The sequence below is a fragment of the Phyllobates terribilis genome, unplaced genomic scaffold (assembly GCF_046119375.1).
Source record: "Phyllobates terribilis strain yellow unplaced genomic scaffold, ASM4611937v1 Scaffold_10__3_contigs__length_209671492, whole genome shotgun sequence".
NCBI lineage: Eukaryota > Metazoa > Chordata > Amphibia > Anura > Dendrobatidae > Phyllobates > Phyllobates terribilis.
The window spans coordinates 74,542,886-74,567,946 of NW_027362770.1; the positions used below are offsets into that span (position 1 = coordinate 74,542,886).

A 25,061-nucleotide genomic window follows, 5' to 3' on the forward strand; every position below is an offset into this window, starting at 1 on the left:
CAGAGCGGAAAACTGGTGGAAAATGTTTGATACAAGTGTTAAAATAACCATATACAGCTATTTTTCATATTATGTATGGCAGATTTTTCTGAAAAGTCACCTAATCGGCAAGTACGTATCAAAACAGTGATATATCTAGGTTTGTTCCCTTTCCCCAGGGTAATGACTTAAGGGGCAGGCTTAAATGCTGTTTCTCACAGCATGTGGCATCTAAGGGGTAACGTTTCTTCTTGTGGAGAGTGACCAGCCAAGCCTGGCATGTCACTCTTTACAAGGAAAAACATTGCCCTTTAGATCCCCGTCTTAGCCTCTCACCCTGCCGATCCCATACATCCAATCTCATACTTTGCACTGACGAATGGCAATACCCCAAAACACAGTGTCTGCAAATTGAGATTCTGGTTTGGCTTTTATCCTAGGTCATAGGCAAGGCCCATTAAAGGGTCGATATTGACTACATCCAATAGGGGGTACTAGAGTTCCTGTTCTCTTCCTCTTTGAAGATGCAATTTGCATATCACAGCATACGTGCATAGTATATCTACAACGCATGCTATCTAAGCAAGGCCATGCTGCCCATGGTCACGTTGCTTTCTCCTATACTGCACCATAGAGTGGCGGCAAGAGAGAGATGAGAGGGCTGTGTGTCGCTCTGGACCTCACACAGTGAATGCGTGAATGAGCATTCTCTACAGACCTCGCACACTACGGGAAAGTTAGCAATGTCAAACCAGTGTGAGTAAGGCAGCGCCATGAAAAGAAGTGGTAGGTTCGTCCACAGCAAGGGTCAAATGAACACCCTAATTACCATTGTGAGTAAAAAATTATTTTATGGATAACGGAAGTGACTTTAAAAGTAAAGGTGATTTTTATAAAGGCTATATCCCCTATAAAACTATGTAATATGTAGTTTGGGGCAAACTCCCTTTAAACAAGCTTCTTAATATTACTGTTACATAAGTGATATGGCTTCCCTTCGTGTTCTTTTGATAGCCTCTTACCATCTACATACAGGAGTATTTTTTAAGCATTGTACTAATTTGACAATTGTTATGTTTTGCTTCACCAAACTTAAAGCGCACCTGTCAGCAGGATTGTGCTTAGTAAACTACATACACTGTCAGGCTGGCACTAGTACATTGAGTAAAATGATACCTTTGTTGATGAAATCCGTCCAGTGGTTCTTATATAGCGATAGATGCTACTGCGCGGGCGCCATTTTGCTACAGGAAAAAGAAACTTGCCTGCAGCAATATGGCCCCCGCTGCCTGCGCTTGCACATTAGCATTTCTCGATTGCCGAGAGATGCTACTGCGCATGCGCGGTGTCATATTGCTGCACTCAAATTGTTTTTCCAAAAGCAAAATGGTGCCCGTGCGTGCACAGTAGCATCTCTCGGCAGCCGAAATATGCTACTGCACATGCGCGGGCGTCGGCGGCCATTTTGGGGGATGTAAATTTCAAATTGGCAGAGAAATTACTAAGGCAATATTTAAAATGGTAGGCAGGTCACTGAAAGCACAATGACCTGTCAGAGGCCTGAAATAGGCATACATAATGAGAGCCCCAGTTACATCAACTCCCTAAAGTCCCGCCCCAGAGCACGAGCATATCATTATGGCAGAACTGCAAATAAAGATTACAAAGGAACCACTGGATGGATTTCATCATCAAAGATATCATTTTACTCAGTGTAATGGTGCCCACCTGACAGTTCATGTGGTTTGCTAAGATCAAACCTGTTGACAGGTGCGCTTTAAAGGGTGTGTCCACTACTCAGACAACCCCCCTTCTCAATCCCTATGTTTCACTCTTGTAAAATAATAACACCTATACTCACCTCTGGTGCTGTTTCAGTCTTGTCGGCGATGTATCCTGGAGATTGCGTGACATTATGTCACACGATCCCTGCAGCAAATCTGTGCTGGTTTCACTCTTTTACGGAAATAATTGACATCCAGGGGAAGTGAGAGAGCAGCAGCAGTTCTCTTTTCCTCTGGATGTATGTGATTTGTCTGAAGAAGGACAGAGTGAAGCCAGCGCTGATTGGCCACAGGGATTACGTGGTGCTGACACTGGCAGGTGAGTATAAGTGTTATTATTTTACAAGGGGAAAACATAGGGATTGAGAAGGAGTTGTCCCAGTATTGTCCATTTTATTGCTATATTCTAACATGTATTTGCTATGTAACCTATAATTTACTATAAAGATTAGCCATTTCAAATAGGAATAAGACCAGGTGTGGGGATTTTTTTATTATGGTGGCTAGGAATTTAATTACAATTGTACGATTATACTTATATTTTGGCTTAGGTTGATTGAAACATTGGCGGATAGCTCCCCATCCACAGCTGAAGACTCATTACCTGAATTAAGGCATCCAGGAGGCTTCCAGACTCGGCCACAGAGAACCTGCAGATACGACCTGGATGAGGTGGACAAACACTGGTTGGAGCTTGTTAACACAGAGTTCAGAAGACTGGGTATGTGTTGATGGGAACGACATATATGTTTAGTTTACAGCGGTTACTGGCTGAGCTGAGCTCATTATACCTGGATTTTAGACCCTATAATATCACAAATATCTGATCCACGTATTGACACTGGCAATACCCGATGGGAAGTCACAGTGATAGATCTTCAATATTCTCATAGATTAGTTCAGGAGCTGTCATTTTTTTCATGCATGGGTCTTGATTTTCTGCAGCCAATGTAACATAAAATTTGCAGTTAGATGTGGCAGGCAGAGGACACATGTGTTCACTGCATTCAATACTTTCTAGTGGTCAAATTTCTGTTGCGGAGACTAGCGACTCCGCACAAGAATTTGACATGCTGCGGTCCTGAAAGACGCGCCGCAAGTCATTGTCCACGGGTGATTTTCTGCCTCTGATGCACGCATAGTGGACATGGGATTTCTAGAGATCCCATGCACTATGATGTAACATCTGGATGCTGCAGGTTTGGCGCTATATAAACACATAGCGTCAGACCTGCAGCGGCTCCTGATCATGGCCACGTACACAAACTCACTCACAGCATGTCAATTTCTGTAGTGGACACGCCAGTCTCCGCTGCCGATTTTGACCGATTGAAGTGTCATATGCAGTGGATTCACATTTACCAACAAAACTGCAGCATTAGAACACCGCGTTTTGGACGCAGCAAAAATAAGCTGTGTCCAAAGCGCTGCTGAGTGCTGATCTGGGGGATGTAGTGGCTAATGAATCAACTGTGAGATGTTATTAATGGCCATGGACCATGTTTGCCTAATTTCACCTTCCCAGGCTAAAAATAGCAGCTGACAGCAGCTGCATAAATTACGTGAATAGAAATGCTAATGAAGAATGGGTGAATGAGACTAGCTGACACCTTACTCTTTTGTTTGGTCATGACAAGTTGTCAATCAGACCTTTTCATGACCAAACTTAATTAAAGTAAAGTAAAAAGTTAAATAAACACACAGACACAGTGTAAACACTTTATTTGAATTGCAACACACATTCTTTAATCATTCAAATTAACCTATAGACTCACCAAAGTTCTGATGGTAATCCAAGGTTTAAGCAATGTCCCATCAAATAACTTTATTTAGCTCTAAAAATCATTCATTGATGTACAAAAACGCTTAAAAAAAAGCATAAAAAACGCATGCGTTTTCCCTGCCAAGGAGAAGCAGAAACACACAGAAAATTTCTGCTTCAAATACGCATCGTGCGCACATAGCCTTATAGTATAGGACAACTCACATTTATTTGTATTAAAGACTCAAGTGTCCACAAGAAAACAATGGAGACATGTCTGTATTTTATCTAAACTCACTATGGAAGTCAATGGGTCTGTGAAAAACTCGAGACCGCAGACTGATGGCATCTTAGTGCTGTCTGAGCTCATTATACCTGGATTTTAGACCGTATAATATCACAAATATCTGATCCACGTATTGACACTGGCAATACCCGATGGGAAGTCACAGTGATAGATCTTCAGTATGCTCATAGATTAGTTCAGGAGCTGTCATTTTTTTTCATGCATGGGTCTTGATTTTCTGCAGCCAATGTAACATAAAATTTGCAGCTAGATGTGGCAGGCAGAGGACACTTATGATTTTTTTAGTTTTTGCATCTCTGCATTCTGACAGGCAAAACTTTTTAATTGTTCCTTAGATGTAGCCATATAGACTTAACCACCCGCAGTGCCCATACTGGCAATACAATAACAGAGAAAAGTATTCCCGTATGGCATATGACAAAGGACAGTTACACATAGATCTAACGCAAGGGTCCTCAACTAGTGGCTTGTGAGCCTCATATTGCTCGTTGGCCCTTGAAGTGTAGCTCACAGCTGTATGCTTTGGTGAGTGCCACTCTCAACTGTATTGGTGTCCACACGGGGCGTTATTTCTTATGACGGGGCATTCAACGGTCAGTATTGCTTTATGAGGGGCACTCAAGAATATATAACTTGATGCAGAGCACTTAGTTTATTACTTTAACTGGATTACTTTTTGCTTTATTCGATTTTTATTGGGCATTGTTACAGACCATTATTGCCTTAGATGGTGGCACTTGCTACTTTATTACTTTATAGGGGGCACTCTGAGCAATAGTACTTTATAAAGGTTCTCCAGGGCACATGGAGAGTTCTAAAGTTCAAGTACGCACACAGGGGGTACTACGATTTCTTTGCTAGAAATGTGTCTGACGACCATTTCCCAGAACTGAAAGTGGCTGTCGTGGTAAGAAAGGTTGGGGAACCCTGATCTAATGTGTTCTGACAATTGAAAATCAGACACTGCTTTTGAATTGTGGTTCAACTGAAAATTTTAAGAAAACAAACTAATAAAAATGGTCTGGACAAAAACGATCATATCCCTACAAAAGATTGAAAATAATTTGACCATAGGGTCATATTAAACTAAAGTGTATTCTGGGATTCGCATTGCAGGTGTCTACAAAATTGTAATCAGTCAGTCTGCTTATTTCAAAGTTGAAAAGTAGTCACTGTGCTGTTTGGCATCATTGAGTATACCACGGGTAAATGTTATAAGACCATCTCCAAACAGTTCGATGTTCCTGTTACTACAATTGCACATATTATTCAGAAGTGTAAGGTCTATGGGTCTGTAGCCAACCTCCATGGATATGGCCACAAGAATAAAATTAATGACAAATTGAAGAGACAGATAACAAGAATGGTGACCAAAGAGCCCAGAACAACTTCCAAATAGATTAGAGGTGAACTCCAAGGTCAAGGTACACCAGTGTCAGATCACACCATTAATCGCTGTCTTGGCCAAATAGACTTCATGGAAGATGACCAAAGAGGAATCCACTGTTTAAAGCAAATTATAAATAAGCAAGACTGGAATTTGCCAAAATGTGTATTGACAAACGGCCAGTTTTCTGGGAGAATGTCCTTTGGACAGATGATACAAAACTAATTTTTGGCAAGTTACTTCCACTCTATGTTCACAGATACAAAAATGAAGCATTTAAAAGAAAGGACATTGTACCTATTGTGAAACATGGAGGCGGCTCTGTTATGTTTTGGGGCTGCTTTACTGTATCTGACACAGAGTGTCTTGACTCTATGCAGGGTACAATGACATCTGAAGATCATCAAGGCGTTCTGGAGCAAAATGTGCTGCCCAGTGTTAGAAAGCTTTGTCTCAGTTGCCGGTCACGGATCCTCCTACAGAATAATGACCCAAAACGGGGCTAAAGCCTCCTAGCATGGCTAAAAGCAAAGCATTGGACTATTCTGAAATCCTATTGAACATCTGTGGAAGGAGCTGAAACATGCAGTCTAGAGAAGGTGCTTTCACACCTGTGACAGCTTGAGCACTTTGCTCATGAGGAGGGGGCCAAAATACCTGTGGATAGGTGCAGATGTCTCATTGAGAATTACAGAAATCGTTTGTTTACAGTGATCGCCTCAAAGGTTGTGCAACAAAATATTAGAGAACCTGTCAAAGTACACTGTGTTCAGATTTATTAGGCAAGTTGTATTTTAGAGGATTATTTTTATTATTGATCAACATCTATGTTCTCAATCAACCCAAAGGACTCATAAATATCCAAGCTTAATATTTTTGGAAGTTGGAGTGGGGTTTTTTTTAGATTTGGCTATCTTAGGAGGATATCTGTGTGTGCAGGTAACTATTACTGTGCCGAATTATTAGGCAACTTAATAAAAAACAAATATAATTCCACTCACTTGTTTATTTTCACCAGGTAAACCAATATCAGTGCACAAACTTTAGAGATAAACATTTCTGACATGCAAAAACAAAAACCCCAAAAATTAGTGATCATTATAGCCACCTTTCTTTATGATAACACTCAACAGCCTTCCATCCATAGATTCTGTCAGTTGCCGGATCTGTTTTCGATCAACATTGCGTGTAGCAGCCACCACAGCCTCCCAGACACTGTTCCGAGAAGTGTACTGTTTTCCCTCCCTATAGATCTCACATTTTATGATGGACCACAGGTTCTCTATGGGGTTCAGATCAGGTGAACAAGGGGGCCATGTCATTATTTTTTCTTCTTTTAGACCTTCACTGGCCAGCCACGCTGTGGAGTAGATGGATGCATGTGATGGAGCATTGTCCTGCATGAAAATCATGTTTTTCTTGAACGATACCGACTTCTTCCTGTACCACTGCTTGAAGAAGTTGTCTTCCAGAAACTGGCAGTAGGTCTGGGAGTTGAGCTTCACTCCATCCTCAACCCGAAAAGGTTCCACAATTTCATCTTTGATGATACCAGCCCATACCAGTACCCCACCTCCACCATGCTGGCGTCTGAGTCGGAGTGGAGCTCTCTGCCCTTTACTGATCCAGCCTCTGTCCCATCCATCTGGCCCATCAAGAGTCACTCTCATTTCATCAGTCCATAAAACCTTTGAAAAATCAGTCTTAAGATATTTCTTGGCCCATTCTTGACGTTTTAACTTATGTTTCTTGTTCATAGGTGGTCGTTTTTCAGCCTTCCTTACCTTGGCCATGTCCCGGAGTATTGCACACCTTGTACTTTTTGATACTTCAGTAACATTGCAGCTCTGAAATATGGCAAAACTGGTGGCTAATGGCATCTTGGCAGCTTCACGCTTGATTTTCCTCAATTCGTGGGCAGTTATTTTGTGCCTTTTTTGGCCAACACGCTTCTTGTGACCCTGTTGGCTATTTGCCATGAAACGCTTGATTGTTCGGTGATCACGCTTCAAAAGTTTGGAAATTTCAAGACTGCTGCATCCCTCTGCAAGACATCCCACAATTTTGGACTTTTCAGAGCCCATCAAATCTCTCTTCTGACCCATTTTGCCAAAGGAAAGGAAGTTGCCTAATAATTAAGCACACCTTATATAGGGTGCTGATGTTATTAGTCAACACCCCTCCTCATTACAGAGATGCACATCACCAGATTTACTTAATTGGTAGTTGGCTTTCAAGCCTATGCATCTTGGAGTAGGACAACATGTATAAAAAGTATCATGTGATCAAAATACTCATTTGCCTAATAATTTGGCACACAGTGTAAACTACACATATAGCCATGCTGGCTCGGGGACACTGATTAAATTGATACCTGCGGTGAAGAAATCCATTTTGTGCTTTTTGTGTAATCTTTGTGTGAAGTTTTCATTTAATCATATCTTTGTTCATCGAGGCGGGCCTGTGGGCAGGGTCTTATCTTGGTGCTCTGGTCCCTTATCCTCCTGTTTGAATGACAGGTCACTGATGCGTCAGTGACCTGCCTCCTATTTTTTAAATATTGCACCAGCACAGTAGATGCTGTAGTCTCTAAAAAAAAACAAAAAAACATGATCTCCAAAAAAATTGCTACGGACGGCACATGCGCAATCGCATCTCCAAATTGTCCACCTTGTTCTTAATCTGCTCATGCGCCTTCCACTGCCTTCACTAGCAAGATGTTTTAAGCAGCGGCGATATAGGTCTTCTCTTCAACATGCTTTTGCTCCAGTCCTCTGCACACAGTGTTCTCCGAAAAGAAGACATATATCTGCACAAAACATATTGCTAGTGAAGGCAGTGGGTGGATGATGCGCAGATTAAGAACAAGGGAGATAACTGACGGATCAGTGACCAGTCATTAAAACAGGAGGATAACTACAGGGACCAGAGCACCAAGATAAGACCCTTCCCACAGGCCGCCCCCGATGCACGAACATATCATTAAATGAAAACTTGACACAAAGATTACTGAAAAACAACAAAACGGATTTCTTCACTGCAGGTATCATTTTAATCAGTATGACAGCACCAATATGGCTATCTGTGTACTTTGCTTTACAAAATCCTGCTGACAGATTTTCTTTTAGTTGAAGCTACCATCATTTTTGTCCAGGCCATTTTCGTTATGTTTTTCTCTTTACATTTTTCTGTTGAACCACAATATAGAAGCAATATCCGACTACCATTAGTTGAGATTCAGTAAATTTAAATTGAAAGTTACTTTTATCAGTTCCAAGTTATTTCAGTGACCATTTTGGGTTTTTCTTACTTTAACAGAAGGGTACCAACAATTTTATCCATGCGTGTAGTTGCTGGCCATTTTAAAGAACTGTAAAAACACTTTAAAACTACTTTCTAATGAAAATGTATCTTCCATTCTGAGCAGAATTGTTGCTTAATTGTAATTTCAGTTTTCTCAAAATTTGTGATGCCTTTTCCATCTCTGATATGAAACTTCTAAATTGACTCTTCCCACCTTTTACTTACGTACAGAGATGCCACAGCTGGATGAGCTCACCTTTGAGAAGCTCCTGGAGGAGTTTGAGATGGTCTGCTATGAGAACATGAATGTTGCCATTGAAACCGAGGAAGGCTTGGGGATTGAATATGATGAAGATGTCGTCTGTGACGTGTGCCGCTCACCTGAAGGGGAAGATGGAAATGAGATGGTTTTCTGTGATAAGTGCAATGTCTGCGTGCACCAGGTAAAAGAAAACAATATTCTGCACCTTTACATCCGCTGGAGATGAAATGGCGCTACTGATACCCGGATTTATAACTGGGCGTGTTATCGTGTTGGGAGTCTGCTTACAATTTTGGTTGTTGTAACATTATTTTTTTGTAGGTATGAAATGGTTCTGGCAATGCAAAGTAATAGTTGCCAGAGGCCAGAATCTGGGTGTGATGGGGGAATGCACTCCTTTGAGTGACTTGGCTATATGAGAACCCATCCTGCATGTCTTCTATATGCACCATACTTGTCAACTTCAGGGAGATTGTCCTTTAGGTGTTTTATTTACAAACCATGCCCTTTTTTAACAAAGTCACACTTGTTCTGCAGACAACGCGGCCTTTTACATTCTTCTTTCTTACCCTGATGCTCTAGATGCAGCACCACACAAAAACTGAAATACCTGGTCAGTTATATGTTTAGGCATGAAATAAAAGTAAGGTCTCATTCAGATGTCCATTTATCATGTACATGTTGTGTCCATGTTTTCCAAAGCCTGAACATGTATCTGTTAGGTTAAGTTCACACATAGCGTTTTTGAAGCATTTTTGCAGTGTTTTTCCAGCCGCGAAAACGCCACGAAAATGCTTGTTAATCTATCTGCCATGCATAGCATAGCGTTGCAAAACGCAGCATGGCCATTCCTAGCGCGATCACCCCTCGAATTTGTCGCCATTGAGTTACATTGATACGCAGCAAACCCGCAGGTAAATGTGGATTTGCTGCGTTTCAATTAAATTCAATGGCCACGAATTCGCAGCTTGATCGCGGTGCATGTGGTACCCGGGATGAAGACGAGACTACAACTCCTCTCATTCCAACAGCGGGAGCAGCGTGGATGGTTGGAGAAGTAGTCTCATCTTCATCCCAGCTACCACGCGCGGTAAAAAAAAAAAGAAATGAAAAAGTTAAAAATAAACCTCTATACTCACCTGTCCAATGGCCCCCCGGCAGCGATCTTCTCCTCCCTGTGGTACTTACAGGACCTGCGCTGACGTCACAGATCAGCTGATGGTCACGTGACCATTAGCTGAGCGGTGGCGTTAGCGCAGGTCCTGATGGTGACATGACTATCAGCTGAGCGGTGACGTCGGCGCAGGTCCTGATGGTCATGTGACCGTCAGGACCTGCGCTGCCGTCACAGATCAGCTGATGGTAACGTGACCATAGCTGAGCTGTGACGTCAGCGCAGGTCCTGATGGTCATGTGACCATCAGCTGAGCGGTGACCTCAGTGCAGGTCCAGATGGTCACGTGACCATCAGCTGAGCGGTGACGTCAGTGCAGGTCCTGATGGTCACGTGACCGTCAGGACCTGCTCTGCCATCACAGATCAGATGGTCACATGACCGCTCAGCTGATGGTCACATGACCGTCAGCTGATCGTAAGCCCACCGGGGCTGATCAGCTGATCAACCCCAGTGACCTCCTGCGGCATCTATACTGACAGGGGTCTAGTATCCATGGCCCCTTCCCTGGCTATTAATATCAGCCCGCAGCTGTCTAGTTTAGCCTTTTCTGGTTAGATTTTATAGCGGGACCCTACGTAAAAACATGGAACATTGTTGGCTAATGGCCCCATCCCTCGGCTTCTAATATCAGCCCCCAGCGGACGGCTTTCCCTCTGCTGGTTATAAAAATGACGCGGAAGCCCACGCCATTTTTTTTTTAAATTTTCGGCTCGATGCCCATGATCCAGACTTAGCAGCTCTTTAGACGCATATTTTTTCTGCATCCAAAATGTTTTATTGAACGCAGGTAAATCCACATGTGCTCACTGCATTCAATACTTTCTAGTGGTCAAATTTCTGTTGCGGAGACTAGCGACTCCGCACAAGAATTTGACATGCTGCGGTCCTGAAAGACGCGCCGCAAGTCATTGTCCACAGGTGATTTTCTGCCTCTGATGCACGCATAGTGGACATGGTATTTCTAGAGATCCCATCCACTATGATGTAAAATCTGGACGCTGCAGGTTTGCCGCTGTATAAACACACAGCGTCAGACCTGCAGCGGCTCCTGATCATGGCCACGTACCCAAACTCACTCACATCATGTCAATTTCTGTAAAGAGTTAAATAAACACACAGACACAGTGTAAACACTTTATTTGAATTACAACAGACACATTCTTTAATCATTCAAATTAACCTATATACTCACCAAAGTTCTGATGGTAATCCAAGGTTTAAGCAATGTCCCACCAAATAACTTTATTTAGCTCTAAAAATCATTCATTGATGTACAAAAACGCTTAAAAAAAGCATAAAAAATGCATGTAAAAACGCATGCGTTTTCCCTGCCAAGGAGAAGCAGAAACGCACAGGAAATTTCTGCTTCAAATACGCATCGTGCACACACAGCCTTATAGTATAGGACAACTCACATTTATTTGTATTAAAGACTCAAGTGTCCACAAGAAAACAATGGAGACATGTCTGTATTTTATCTAAACTCACTATGGAAGTCTATGGGTCTGTGAAAAACTCGAGACCGCAGACTGATGGCATCTTAGTGTTGTCTGTTTATCTCTGACGGTTTGATAGGAGAAACTTAAGAAACCACTATCAGTTATATTTGAATATGAGAAAAAACGTTGATAAACACTTATGAAAATGTGATCCAATGCACTAATGAAAATCTGTCAGTTTTTTTCAAATATAAGAAAAAAGAGTGTACAGACAGGACAGCACAGGATCACAGCTTATTCTTTCCATGAGGTAAAGCATACTTAAAAACAAGCAGCAAAATCTTTACCTTCCAGAAAGAATCAGCTGTGATCCCCATGCTGTAATGACTGTATGCTCTCTTGCTTCCTCCCCTGCCCAGGAGCTGTGGTATGATCAGATCATGTTCCTGTACGGTCAGACACAGCCATTACACAGCACACAGCAGGGGCACATTTATAACATTATCTCAGCACAGGAACATTTAACACATCCAATTGTGGAACTTATTTTTATCCCAAGATGTATTGATTCAATTTTACTTTGATCATGGAAAAACCTCTTTAAGGCTATGTGCCCACGATGCAGAAATGCTGCAGATTTTTTCCGCCTCTTCCTGGTAGGAAAAACGCATGCGGATTTTACATGCGTTTTTCCCGCCAAGTAGAAGCGTTTTTTCATGCATTTCTGCATGCGGGTTATCAAGCACTTTCCAAGCGATTTTAGCATCACTTGGAAAAGTTCTTGACAACTTGTTCACACTATATAAATCCATGCAAACAGCAACCGGCATGGATTTATAGTAGTGTGACCAAGTTAGTTAAAAAAAAAAGAAAAAAATAAGAATGGTAAAAAAAAAAGATTCTACTCACCTTCCGATGGCCCCCGGTGTTTTCTCTGCTGCGTCCGGTGTTCTGGGGCGGCTCGCGGTGGTGTGAAGGACCTGCGGTGACGTCATTGAGTCATGTGACAGGTCATATGACTCAATGACGTCATGGCGTAATTACTTATAATGAACAGAAACCACTTTACTAAGACCAATATTACCATTATACGTGACCATACTTGGTAGATACCAATTGATCATAGGTGCTCTGTAGACTGTATCATGTATAGATAAATCCAGTGCCACTTTATTTGATCAAGTTATTAAGTTTCCATTTTCTTCTCCATCCGGCCCAGACTGCCATGATGACTTTTTCCATCCACAACCCATCTTTGCAGAATGTATCATACAGACATCTTTGGCTTATCACTTTTCCAGCAACTCTAAGCAAACAACACAGGGCTATACCCATCCAAAGCGCAGGGCAGCAATATTGCCCCTTTCTGGTACCTTATGGAATAATACACCCCCTTCTGTATCTCCACATGGTAATCGTGCCCCCTAGGTGAAAGTATCAGATGCGTCACTGGTGTGCACCCAGTATACTTCAGCTCCTTACAAGGACTGGACTAACTTTCTGACAGCATTATATGCCATTGCTTTTTCATGAAGAAGAAACTAAAGTGAAATAAAAAAAAATAATGTGATATGTTGACAGTGCAGCAGTCAATCAGTGAGGTCAGCGGCTCTGAGCAACTTGTGCTGTCTGCTTGGGCAGAGCCACTGAGCTCACTGATCGGCTGCAGCGCTGAAGACAATAACAGACACTGGGAGCGGTGGAGCCTAGGGCCGAACCCAGGACGGGTGAGTAAAGCACAGTTTTTTTTTTGTTTTTTTAAAACCAACTGCACCCAGGTGATATTTGTAAACCAGGAGTGGGTGATAAATACAGAAGTGGTGACATTTCTATTCTGCTTTTCCTCTGAAGTGAAGTTTCTGTATCTCATACACATTGTCATCATGAGTCAGAATTAGCCATTTCTGCCTGCCAATTTACCTAATGCTTTCCCTTTATCCAGTATCGTAGCTCAGGCTTAACCCTGTGCATGCCAGGGAGCAGATACATTTGGCAGGTCTTTCTAATAAGTGCTGCCAGTACTGTAATAATGCACTTCACATATTATGATATGGTGTAGAAAGTATGCAGGGAAACGGTAATGAACATTTTGTCTAGAAGGTACTGCTTTGAAGCGAGGACTTCTTTCAAAGAAATACTAAAGCACAAGGTCATACTGTGAAATGCAATGTGACAGCTTAAGAGGAACTGTGAATATCTCTTTCCAGCCATTCTGGTGAGTGTGTGCAGAGTGGCTCCCCGCTGGAGCCATACCAGATAATTCAGTAATAGATTTCTCCACGTGTAGCAGAAGTGTTAACCTCATGTAAATCTAAACCTACTCGCTCCAGATCGGAAAATGGCAGAGGTAAGTCAAGTGCCAGATAAAAGGTACACAGCACTAGTTTGCTCTATATGGGCCGGCATTTTGTATCGCTCAGTGATAGAGGAATGCATCTGTATACTCTCGTCAGCGTATGTACAGGGTTACACTGGAGAGATTTAAAGCCGCTTACTAGATTGTGTTATAAACAGATCTGTCAAGAAAATGTAATGGTTTAATCTTGGAAATTTCATTTGTATCTCTCCTTATGTGCACAATAGGCCAGAAGCTTTATGCTCAGCCTGTGATTGATCCACCTCAAGGGCTTCCTTTGCCGAAATATGTCAAAACCTGATTCATTTTCTTAGTTACGTCTAAGGAAAGTCTTGTTTGTAAATGTAATCATATTACATTACAATACATTCAATATACCGTATTGTCGAATACATAGGATGCATTAGTAGACAAAAAGTAGACCTCACTATGATTCTATATATCCCAACAGTACTTTATTAATGGCTTTCTACGAGTTTAACTTTATTACAGACATATTTTGTAAGGCTTAAAGAGGACCTTTCACCAAATTTTTCACATTGAATTAGACTCATCTATATATATAATTGTCTTATCCCGTCTGTCTGTCTTTCTGTCTGTCTGTCCAGGAAATCCCGCATCGCTCATTGGTCCGGCCGCTGTCTGTCCAGGAAATCCCGCATCGCTCATTGGTCCGGCCGCTGTCTGTCCAGGAAATCCCGCGTAGCTCATTGGTCCGGCCGTGGCCAATCGGCGACGCAGGATTTCAGAAAAAAGATGGCGGCCGTTAGCGGCTCATCTGCCGCACGGAGGTCAGCGGCGATGCAGCCGGGAGATAAGCGGCTCTAGCAGCAGAACTACCCCGACCTGCGGCGCCTTTGACCTCCATGCGGCTAACGTCGGGACCAACGGCAAGTGTGAACGGAGGACCGGGGAGCGGCGCCGCCAGTCGGGATGCTTCTGCTGCGAGCAGCCGCTCATCTCCCAGCTGCTCGCAGCGGAAGTACCTGCACAGGCAGCGCCGCTCCCCGGTCCTCACTAATACGACGCTGATTGGTCGCAGCCGCCAGCCGCGACCAATCAGCGATATGGGCGGCAAATTTAAACGCCGCTGATCTCCCGACGGTAGCCCCATGGAAGTCAGCGGCGATGCAGCCGGGAGATGACCGGCGCTAGCCGTTCATCTCCCGGCTACTCACACCGAAAGTACCCGCACATCAACGCCACTCCCCGTTCTCCATAACACCGGTCGCTGATTGGCCGCAGCCGCCGGCCGCGACCAATCAGCGATTTTTGGCGCCAAATATAAACCCCGCTCTGCTGATTGGTCGCGACCAATCAGCATTATTGGCACCAAGTTTAAACCCCGCTCTGCTGATTGGTCGCGGTGGCCGGCCGCAACCAATCAGCATTTTTGGCGCCAAATTTAAACCCCACTCTGCTGATTGGTCGCGACCGCAACCAATCAGCGTTTTTGGCGCCAAATTTAAACCCCGCTCTGCTGATTGGTCGCTGCCGCGACCAATCAGCATTATTTGCGCCAAATTTAAACACCGCTTTGCTTATTGGTCGTGGTGGCCGGCCGCAACCAAGCAGCGATATTGGCGCCAAATTTAAACACCGCTCTGCTGATTGGTCGCGGTCGTGACCAATCACCATTATTGGCGCCAAATTTAAACACCGCTCTGCTGATTGGTCATGGCCGGCGGTCGCGACCAATCAGCGATATTGGCGCCAAATTTAAACACTGCTCTGCTGATTGTGCCCGGTCGGCCGCATACATATTCTAGAATACCCGATGCGTTAGAATCGGGCCACCATCTAGTGATGTAATAATGGCTGCAGAGCGGAATAAGTCCAAGTGGGTGTTATTACTGGGGTGGGGCGTGTACTTCTTCTCCCTGTATGATGCTGACCAATCATAAGCAGGCTGCAAAACTCAAAGGAAAGAACTCACCTGTTGATTGGCTGCCGCAGTCATCTGACATTGTGTATGTCAAACCTGACCAGCATCTGGAGCAATTCATTGTGGTTGTCCAGTTGTGGAGAGCACCTTTTAATGTGTATTTGACTTTCCTCATAAAGTCTATATATGGCAGAACTAAGGGCCTTTATTAGGCAACCAAGCAGCACCCCATAGTGCAGTGGGCTCTCATCTATATACAGAGGCAGTTATAATCACTACGTGTTATCCCAATTAATGACACAGTAGATTACATTTTTATGATTTTTATCCCAAAACATCAGCTTAAGTCTCTGTGAGACATTACATAATAGTTTCTAAAATCAAGAGTTAATAAAACAACAGTTGTGCTACAGTTTAAGGAAAATGTAAAACCAAAAAACTGAGCTGGACTATAAGCTGGTAATATGTGCAAAGTGTAAGAGCACGTTCACACTGTGGCCATTTCATAGACAAAACCAAAGAAAAAAAAATGAGCATATACCCTACAGCAAATACATCAGTAAATGGTAATAGTACATGTAAATAACATAAGGTACTTAGTTAACACTATTTTTATCAAGAAAGCATAAAAGCCATCTCACCACATCTACCGTCCCAATGGGTACACATTGACGTGGTGAGATTGGTTTTATGCTTTTTTGATCAAAATAGCGCTAAGTACCCAATATTATTTACATGTACTATTACCATTTACTGATTTACTTGCTGTAGGTATATGCTCTTTTTTTTCTTTTTCTTGAGTTTTGACTACAAGGACCTCTCATTTATTTTTCATTAGTATGAGTTGGCAGTTTCACAGCATGGCACTACTTCTAGTTGAAACATTAGCCGCCTCACTACAGCGGCCGTAAAATACCAGCCATTCATCCAGTGTCACTTTATAGAGAAGGATAACTTAGGGTCACCAGCAATTCACAGTAAAAACAATGGCCCTGACTCATCAAAATGTTTTTGCTAGATTCCATGTGAAAGATTCTTAATAATTAGCAAAATGTTTGCAGAAATCCGTTGACTTTAGGTATTTTTACTCCAGTTTCATTCAGCTGCTCCAAAATAAACAAAACTAGAGTTGGACTGGGCCAGAAAGGAGCATGACCCTACAGTTTGTCTGATTCATGACGGTCTGTGATGTTCCTTACGCCAGGAATCCTCCCTCGGGGACTGACTGTATGATTGGTGGCAAGACGCGCACCTCTAAATGAATCAGCCGGTCTGGCAAGTGGTGCATCAGAAGCATCTCACTGCAACACGCCCTCTCATCAAGACTGGCGTTGTTCACCCTGGTCTTGATGAATCTGGGCCAATGTATTTGACATATTTAGCAGCCATTACCACTTTAAATGTTAGGGGACATCTCATATATGAAGATATTCACATGTAAAGCGCCATGGAATGAATGGCGCTATAATAATAATAATGTACCACCAACACCTGGCAAAATGGCAAGCTGCAATGGTGGTGAGTGAAGTCTAAGGCACCTCTCTATTGACAATCGTCCAATGTAGATATTTTTCTATCTTATCCACGGCATGCAGACCTATGTCTAATGCATTAATCATCTATATTTCCTGGATTTTGCTATTACTGCGGTAATAGACCTATATGTTATCTATATTAATAATGCCAGTATTTTATATTGGAAAAAAATTAAAATGGAATACAAGAGTTAAAGGGGTATTCCCATCTCTAAGATCCTATCCCAATATGTAGTAGGTGTAATAATAGTAATATTAGCAAATATCTCCAATTAGAAATGTAGTATAGTATTTTTGATTCACTATCTCTTTCCTCATGTGCAGGCATTGCAGGACCTTAGGTATCCACAGTTACGACCACTAGCAACTAGCTAACTAACTGTGACTTTATCAGTGGACGTAACCATGGATGCCTAAGGTCCTGCAATGCCTGCACATGAGGAAAGAGACATAGTGAATCAAAAATATTATACTGCATTTCTAATTGGAGGTATTTGCTAATATTACTGTTATTACACCTACTACATATTGGGATAGGATCTTAGAGATGGGAATACCCCTTTATTTCAGCACTGCTGGTATGGAAGGATAAAGAGGAGAGAAATGTCCAGGGATGCGGTTTTAATAGTCAACGTGTTTCGAAGTTTCATACTTCTTCATCAGGACATAACCACAGTATAGCATACAATTAAACAATGCAGGTAATAAATAGACATGACATTTGGAAAAAGGCACGTAGGTTAAACGGAAATTGGAAGTCATATGATCACAACGGAAAAAAGAAAAGGGAGTTGTATATAGTAACAGAAAAAAGAGTTGTATACATATATCGTAACAGAAAAAATAAGTTAGATACATATATCGTAGCGGAAAAAAAGAGTCGGATACAATATAATGTTGGTGAATTGACGTAAAATGTTCTTCCAATGAATTATATGCATTGCGATGAACTTGGTATGCATTTTTAAGCGCTGGTATCCTCATAATGATATCTACTAATGTAAACGATGATCTGCTGATTGCAGTGTTGGAGAGAAGCAATTATTCTACTCTTCCTATAACTCTTGACACCGTTATCGAAGGTACTAGTTTCATGTTTCCTTGAATCTGACTTGTATACTGTACAATCCAATGGTACGTCATCCTAATATAGCCCATTAACTGCGCATGGAACACTACTCAAATTTCAGCAATTCTTCCCTTAACCCCTTCCTACAATAGCTACTTTTAGTTTTTGCTCTTTCGTTTTTCCCTTCTTCCAAGATCCATACATTTTTTTTCTTTTTTTTGTGGACATTGTCATATGAAGGCTCGTTTTTGTGATGAGTTGTAATTTTTAATCTCACCTTTCATGCCAAACAATGTACCGAAAAATGGTAAAAAAAAATCCAATTACATTAAAATAGTGAACAAACTGCAATTCAAGCATTGTTTTTATGACTTTGTTTTTATGTTGGTCATTTTTGTGGTAAAAATAACCTGCCAGTATGATTTTCCAATTAAGTACACTTATGACGATCCCAAACATTCATGAGTTTTATTTATATATTTGTCACTCGAAGCAAGCATCACCAAGCTACAACTTTCCTACTGTGGACACATCATACGAAGAGAGCAATCACTAGAGAAGGACATCATGGTCTGAAGAATAGAAGGAACAAGGCCAAGAGGAAGACCAGGTACCCGATGGCTTAATACAATCAAAATAACAGCAACGAAGACCCTGGGGGACCTATCTAGGCTTCCACAAAATCGATCTTTCTACAGAGCATTCATCCATCAAGTCGCCATGGCTCAAGATCTAGCTGAAGGCCGTTAATAATAATGCTAAATGTTGAAATGTTTCTCCAATCCTTAAAATTTTATTGTTCAGTCGATGAAGCTTTGTAAGGACTTAAAGAGACTCTGTCAGCACAGAATGACTATTCAAACGGAGTACAGGCGCTCGGTACTCCATGGCGGGGTCAATCATTTAAATACAACTTCCCACTTGCTTAGTTTCCATACATCTACACCCTTCTCTGGCCATATGAAGTCAGAGCTATCAATCAAAGAGAGGGGTGGATATTGAGGGAAAACAAGCAGGTGGGAAGGTGTATTTAAAGGACTTGCACCACAGTGAAGCACCTAGTGGCGGGACTTATTTGAACAGTCATTCTGTGCTGACAGATGTTTGCGTAGTGAGCTGACATTTTTATTGATACTAAGTTATGGTAGGTACAACATTTTGATTGATTTTTATAGCAACTTTTTTTAGAGTGGTATGGTGACCAAACAAAATCTATTCTGGTAGTTTAATATTTTTTCTTTACAGTGTTTACTGTAAAGGTTAATTAATTCTATATTTGAGGGAATACCAAATATGTGTTTTTTTTATTTTTAATGAGAAGATGGGAGTTATTTTTAATTTTTTATATTTTTTTAAAAACTTTCTTTTTAAAAAGCAAAATTATGTATTTCTATGAAGTTCTGCCACAGGGTAGCTTCACAGAAGGACTAAGATGACAGCAACAGGGGCCTTCAGCAGGACAGGACTACCCATCAGAACCTCGTAATCGGGTTGCCAATGGGACGCAATGCACACGCGTGTCGCTGGCAATCGTGTCATTTTTAAATGCCACTGTCAAGGAAGGACAGCAGCATTTAAATGGTTCAACAGCATTGGAGCAGATGCTGGTTTTGTAACAGTTGGTATCTGCCAGATATGGTACAGACTCTGTTCCATACAAGAATACTCAGCGTAGGACATGCTATAGGAAGTCTCAGGAAGTGGTTCATCTTCTATTTGATTCAATTTTATCTAAAATATTGTAAATAAAGCAGACAATATTATTTTGCCCAGCCTCCTACTCTGAATTCTGTTTTTGGCCGTCAGACAGCAGGCTACATTAGGAGCTCCCTCTTAGTTATACAGTTCAACTACCTTTTCCCATAGATCCATTGACAATTCTTTTGGATTCCCAATGACTCACAATCCAGAAACGTCAGTGGCTGGATGAAAGCTGCAAGAGTCAGTCTGTATCCCAGAAACTCACTCAGCTTTTATGCACGCACACTGATTACAAGCAAAACAGGTCACATGTGAGGATATTACCTTTAGTAGCCATTCAAACCCATTTGTGTCAAATTCTGTTCATGTTATCAGGCCAAAATCACCAGGGTATGTGAACTTTTGATCAGGGTCATTTGGATGTTTTCGGGTGTCATTAAGATTTAAAAAGCGAAAACACAGTACTTTGACAATAAATGGCTTCACCCAACCAATAACCATGAGTAGAGATAAAGCTTTTTATGATTCATATTCTCTGAACCAAGGCCAAGAAAGCAAAAATTCTGCTGGGGTATGTAAACTTTTGAGCACAACTGTACATTACACTGTCGTCCGAGCCCACTGTCAAATCTTATTAGTTTCAGCAGTTTTATTTAAATAAAATTTGAAGGTAATTTCTTTATAAAAATATTAATGGTTTATCTTTAGGATAGCCTATCGATTAGTTATCAATGGAGGACCAAGTTCCCCTAGTCTATCAGCAGTTCATTGGTGTCCAGTGAGAGTCTCAGACTCCCATTTTTCACGGATAGCACTCGTACCTATGATAGTCTATAGGGTAACTCACATGTCCGATTTATTTTTTTTCTCTAGGTGGTCTGTTAAAAAGCACAGGTGTAACGGGTCTGGGAGGCGGAACCTCTGAGCAACTATACAAGGGGGCGGTCCTTGCAAGGAAGCGGGTGGCTCCCAGGGAAGACGGGCAGGTAATCACGGCAAGTGACAGGGACAGTCTCTGGGTAGAAGGGCAGGTAGTCACGGCAAGTGACAGGGACAGTCTCTGGGTAGAAGGGCAGGTAGTCACGGCAAGTGACAGGGACAGTCTCTGGGTAGAAGGACGGGTACTCACGGCAAGTGACAGGAACAGTCTCTGGACAGGCAGGTGGTCACGGCTAGTGACGGCAGAGCCTCCAGGTAGGCTAGCAGGCAGGTAGCAGGTGAGCGCTCCTAGGTGAGCAGGCGAGAGTCTCTGGACAGGCAGGTGGTCACGGCAAGTGACGGCGGAGCCTCCAGGTAGGCTAGCAGGCAGGTAGCAGATGAGCGCTCCCAGGTGAGCAGACAAGAGTCTCTGGACAGGCAGGTGGTCACAGCAAGTGACGGCGGAGCCTCCAGGTAGGCTAGCAGGCAGGTAGCAGACGAGCGCGGGCAGGCTGGTCCATAGACAGACTGACAGGTGTCGGAAGGCAGAACGTCGGACCGCAGGCTTGCAAGCAGGTAAAGGGATATCTGGCAGGTATCAAGCAGGAATCTGGCAGGTAACAGGCAGGAATCTGTCAGGTGACTGGCAGGTAACAGGCAGGAATCTGGCAGTTGACTGGCAGGTAACTGGAAACGGGACCTGAGGGCTGAAGCAGAGTGAAGGCTTTGCAACAACATTGCTCGGGCACCTCCATTTTGGAGGAGGTGCCTTATATATGGTGAAGTCCTCCGGCCATTGGCCGGGGACTCCTTAGGACGGCACGCGCGGCCCCTTTAAGAGAGGGGGAGCGCGCGCGCCATAAGCACCGTTGCTGGGAAGCAGCGCGCGCTGCCAGCAGAGCGGGAGGAAGACGCCGGGCACAGAGCGGAGAGGTGAGGGGAACAGCGTCCCTGCCTAGCAGGAGGCAGGGACGCCGACGCTACAGTACCCCCCCCTTTAGGCCCCCCCTTTTTTAGGCCAGAGAGATATTTATCAAGGATGAGAGGGGCATGGATGTTCTCCCGGGGCTCCCACGTTCTCTCCTCAGGACCAAACCCCTTCCAATCTACCAGAAAAAAGGTTTTTCCTCTTACCCTTTTGGTGGCCAGAATGTTCTCTACCTCAAACTCGTTCTCAGCGGAAACCGGAGCAGGAGGCGTACCTGTAGACTTGGAAAAAGAGTTAAGTACCACGGGTTTGAGGAGAGATACATGGAACGAGTTAGGGATCCGTAAGTTGGCCGGGAGTTTTAATTTATAGGCCACCGGGTTGATCTGTTTGATAACTTCCAGTGGGCCGATGAACCGAGGCCCTAACTTGTAGGAGGGAATCTTGAGCCGGACATATTTGGACGAGAGCCAGACTTTATCTCCAGGACGGAATTGTGGAGGATCCAGGCGTTTCTTGTCAGCGTGTTTTTTCATCCGTTCGGACGACTGAAGGAGTGCGGATCGGGTACTCTCCCAAATGGAGGAGAATTCGCGAACGAGAGATTCCGCAGCCGGATTGTCCACCGAGGTGGAGACGGGAAATGGGATCCGAGGATGCTGACCGAAGACTACAAAAAACGGGGATTTGGAGGAAGATTCGCTCTCGTGATTATTGTAAGAGAACTCGGCCCATGGTAGGAGATCCACCCAGTCCGAATGGTGGGCATTAACGAAGTGCCGGAGGTAACTGGTCAGGTTCTGATTGATCCGCTCCACTTGACCATTGGACTGTGGATGGTAAGCGGAGGAGAAGTCCAGAGTGACGTCAAGCAACTTACATGTGGCTCTCCAGAAGCGTGAGGTGAACTGAACCCCACGATCTGACACGATGTGGAGGGGCAGGCCATGGAGACGGAAGATGTGGCGGATAAAGTCTTTAGCCAGTTCGGGTGCAGACGGGAGACCCGGCAGGGGAATGAAGTGCGCCATCTTGGAGAAGCGATCAGCGACCACCCAAATGACCGTACAACCGGCAGAGACAGGAAGATCCGTTATAAAGTCCATAGCAATATGCTGCCATGGGGCAGCAGGTACTGGAAGAGGAAGAAGGCGACCGGCTGGCAGGTGTCTCAGAACTTTGTTGCGGGCGCAGGACACACAGACAGAAACAAAGTCTATTACATCCTTGTGCAGGGTAGGCCACCAGTAATGCCGGGTAATGAGCTGGAGGGTCTTTTTCTGACCGGCGTGGCCAGCTAGCTTAGACGAATGACCCCAGTGTAGGACCTTCTTCCGATCAGGTACAGTTACAAACGTCTTACCGGGAGGGAGACGATTTAGATTCACGGGAGCCACTTGCATTACTCTGGCGGGATCAATGATGTGCTTAGGTTCCTCCTCTAGATCAGACACCAGGAAGGATCGGGACAAGGCGTCAGCTTTGATGTTTTTGTCTGCCGGGCGAAAATGAAGAACAAAATCAAAGCGGGCAAAAAACAAGGACCACCGAGCTTGGCGCGGGTTAAGTCTATGGGCGCTCTGAAGGTAAGCCAAGTTCTTGTGGTCCGTGTAAATTATTACCGGGTGAAGAGCCCCCTCGAGCAGGTAACGCCACTCCTCCAGTGCCAGCTTAATGGCTAACAATTCACGGTCTCCAATAGAATAGTTGCGCTCAGAAGAGGAGAAGAGTTTGGAGAAAAAAACGCAGGTTACCATTCTCCCGGAAGATGACTTTTGGGTAAGTACCGCCCCGGCTCCGGAGGAGGAAGCGTCAACTTCTAGGAAGAATTGTTTGTTGCCGTCCGGACGATGCAACACCGGGGCGGAGGAGAAGGCCTGTTTTAAGGAAAGAAAGGCCTCCTCAGCTTCGGGCGGCCATCTTCTGGGATTAGTACCCTTACGGGTGAGCGCAGAGATAGGGGCAGTCCGGGAAGAGAAGTGCGGTATGAAGAGGCGGTAATAGTTGGCGAAGCCCAGGAACCGCTGAATAGCCTTCAACCCCTCTGGTCGGGGCCACTTCTGGATGGCAGACAGTTTCTCAGGATCCATTTGTAGGCCGGTCTGAGAGATTATATAGCCCAGAAATGGAAGAGAGGTCTGCTCAAAGATGCACTTCTCATATTTAGCGTAGAGGTGGTTCTGCCTGAGCAGGACCTGACGAACATCCCTCCGGTGAGTAGGAAAGTCCGGAGAGAAGACCAAGATGTCGTCCAGGTACACCACCACGCAGGAGTAGAGAAGGTCACGGAAGATGTCATTGACCAACTCTTGAAAGACGGCAGGAGCATTACAGAGACCGAAGGGCATTACAAGGTACTCATAGTGGCCGTCCCGGGTGTTGAATGCTGTCTTCCACTCATCCCCCTGACGGATACGGACCAGGTTATACGCCCCACGGAGATACAGTTTGGTGAAGATTCTAGCCCCCCTCAGGCGGTCAAATAATTCAGGAATGAGCGGGAGGGGGTATTTATTCTTCACTGTAATCTGGTTAAGGCCTCTATAATCTATACATGGACGGAGTGAGCCGTCCTTCTTTTTGACGAAGAAGCCTGCTCCCGCCGGGGAGGTAGATTTCCGGATAAATCCCCGGGCCAGATTCTCCTCAATATATTCTGACATGGACCGGGTCTCCGCTGCGGACAAAGGGTAGATACGCCCACGGGGAGGAGTAGAGCCGGGAGTCAGGTCGATTGGACAATCGTATGGTCTATGATGGGGTAATGTCTCTGCTTCTTTTTTATTGAAGACATCCGCATAAGACCAATAGGGAAGCGGTAGACCGGGTAGACTGACTGGGGTAGGAGAAGGACGAGCAGGATGAACGGGAACTAGACAAGTCCTATGGCAGTCCTGTCCCCAGCGAAGGACTTCTCCGGTCTGCCAGTCAAGCACGGGTGCATGTTTCTGGAGCCAAGGTAGGCCTAACAAGAGTGCGTGAGAGAGTCCAGGCAGAACATGAAAGGAGATGCTCTCAGAATGCAGCATTCCCACCTGCAGAGTTATGGATTCGGTGATGAGTTGGATGGGATGTGGTAAGAGGCCCCTATCCACGGCGGCGACAGATAAAGGTACGGCCAGAGGTTTGGTGGGAATGCGGTATTTCTCTACCAGAGACTGAGAAATGAGATTTCCAGCAGCTCCTGAGTCAAGTTGAGCCAGTTCGAAATAGCGGTTCTCTCCGCAGGTGATATAGACTGACAGCATCAGAGATGGAGAGGGTTTACT

General features: G+C 43.9%; 1 protein-coding gene across 3 annotated transcripts in view; it reads left to right on the top strand.

The window, feature by feature from the left end:
- The window catches only part of JADE2 (jade family PHD finger 2), a 338,504-nt gene that overhangs the window by 171,989 nt on the left and 141,454 nt on the right, over nucleotides 1-25,061 (top strand). For all 3 annotated transcript variants that reach the window (XM_073649598.1, XM_073649599.1, XM_073649601.1), the window contains exons 5-6: nucleotides 2,315-2,484; nucleotides 8,754-8,965. In XM_073649598.1, the coding sequence (XP_073505699.1) occupies nucleotides 2,315-2,484; nucleotides 8,754-8,965 (382 nt within the window). The remainder of the gene's footprint in view (nucleotides 1-2,314; nucleotides 2,485-8,753; nucleotides 8,966-25,061) is intronic.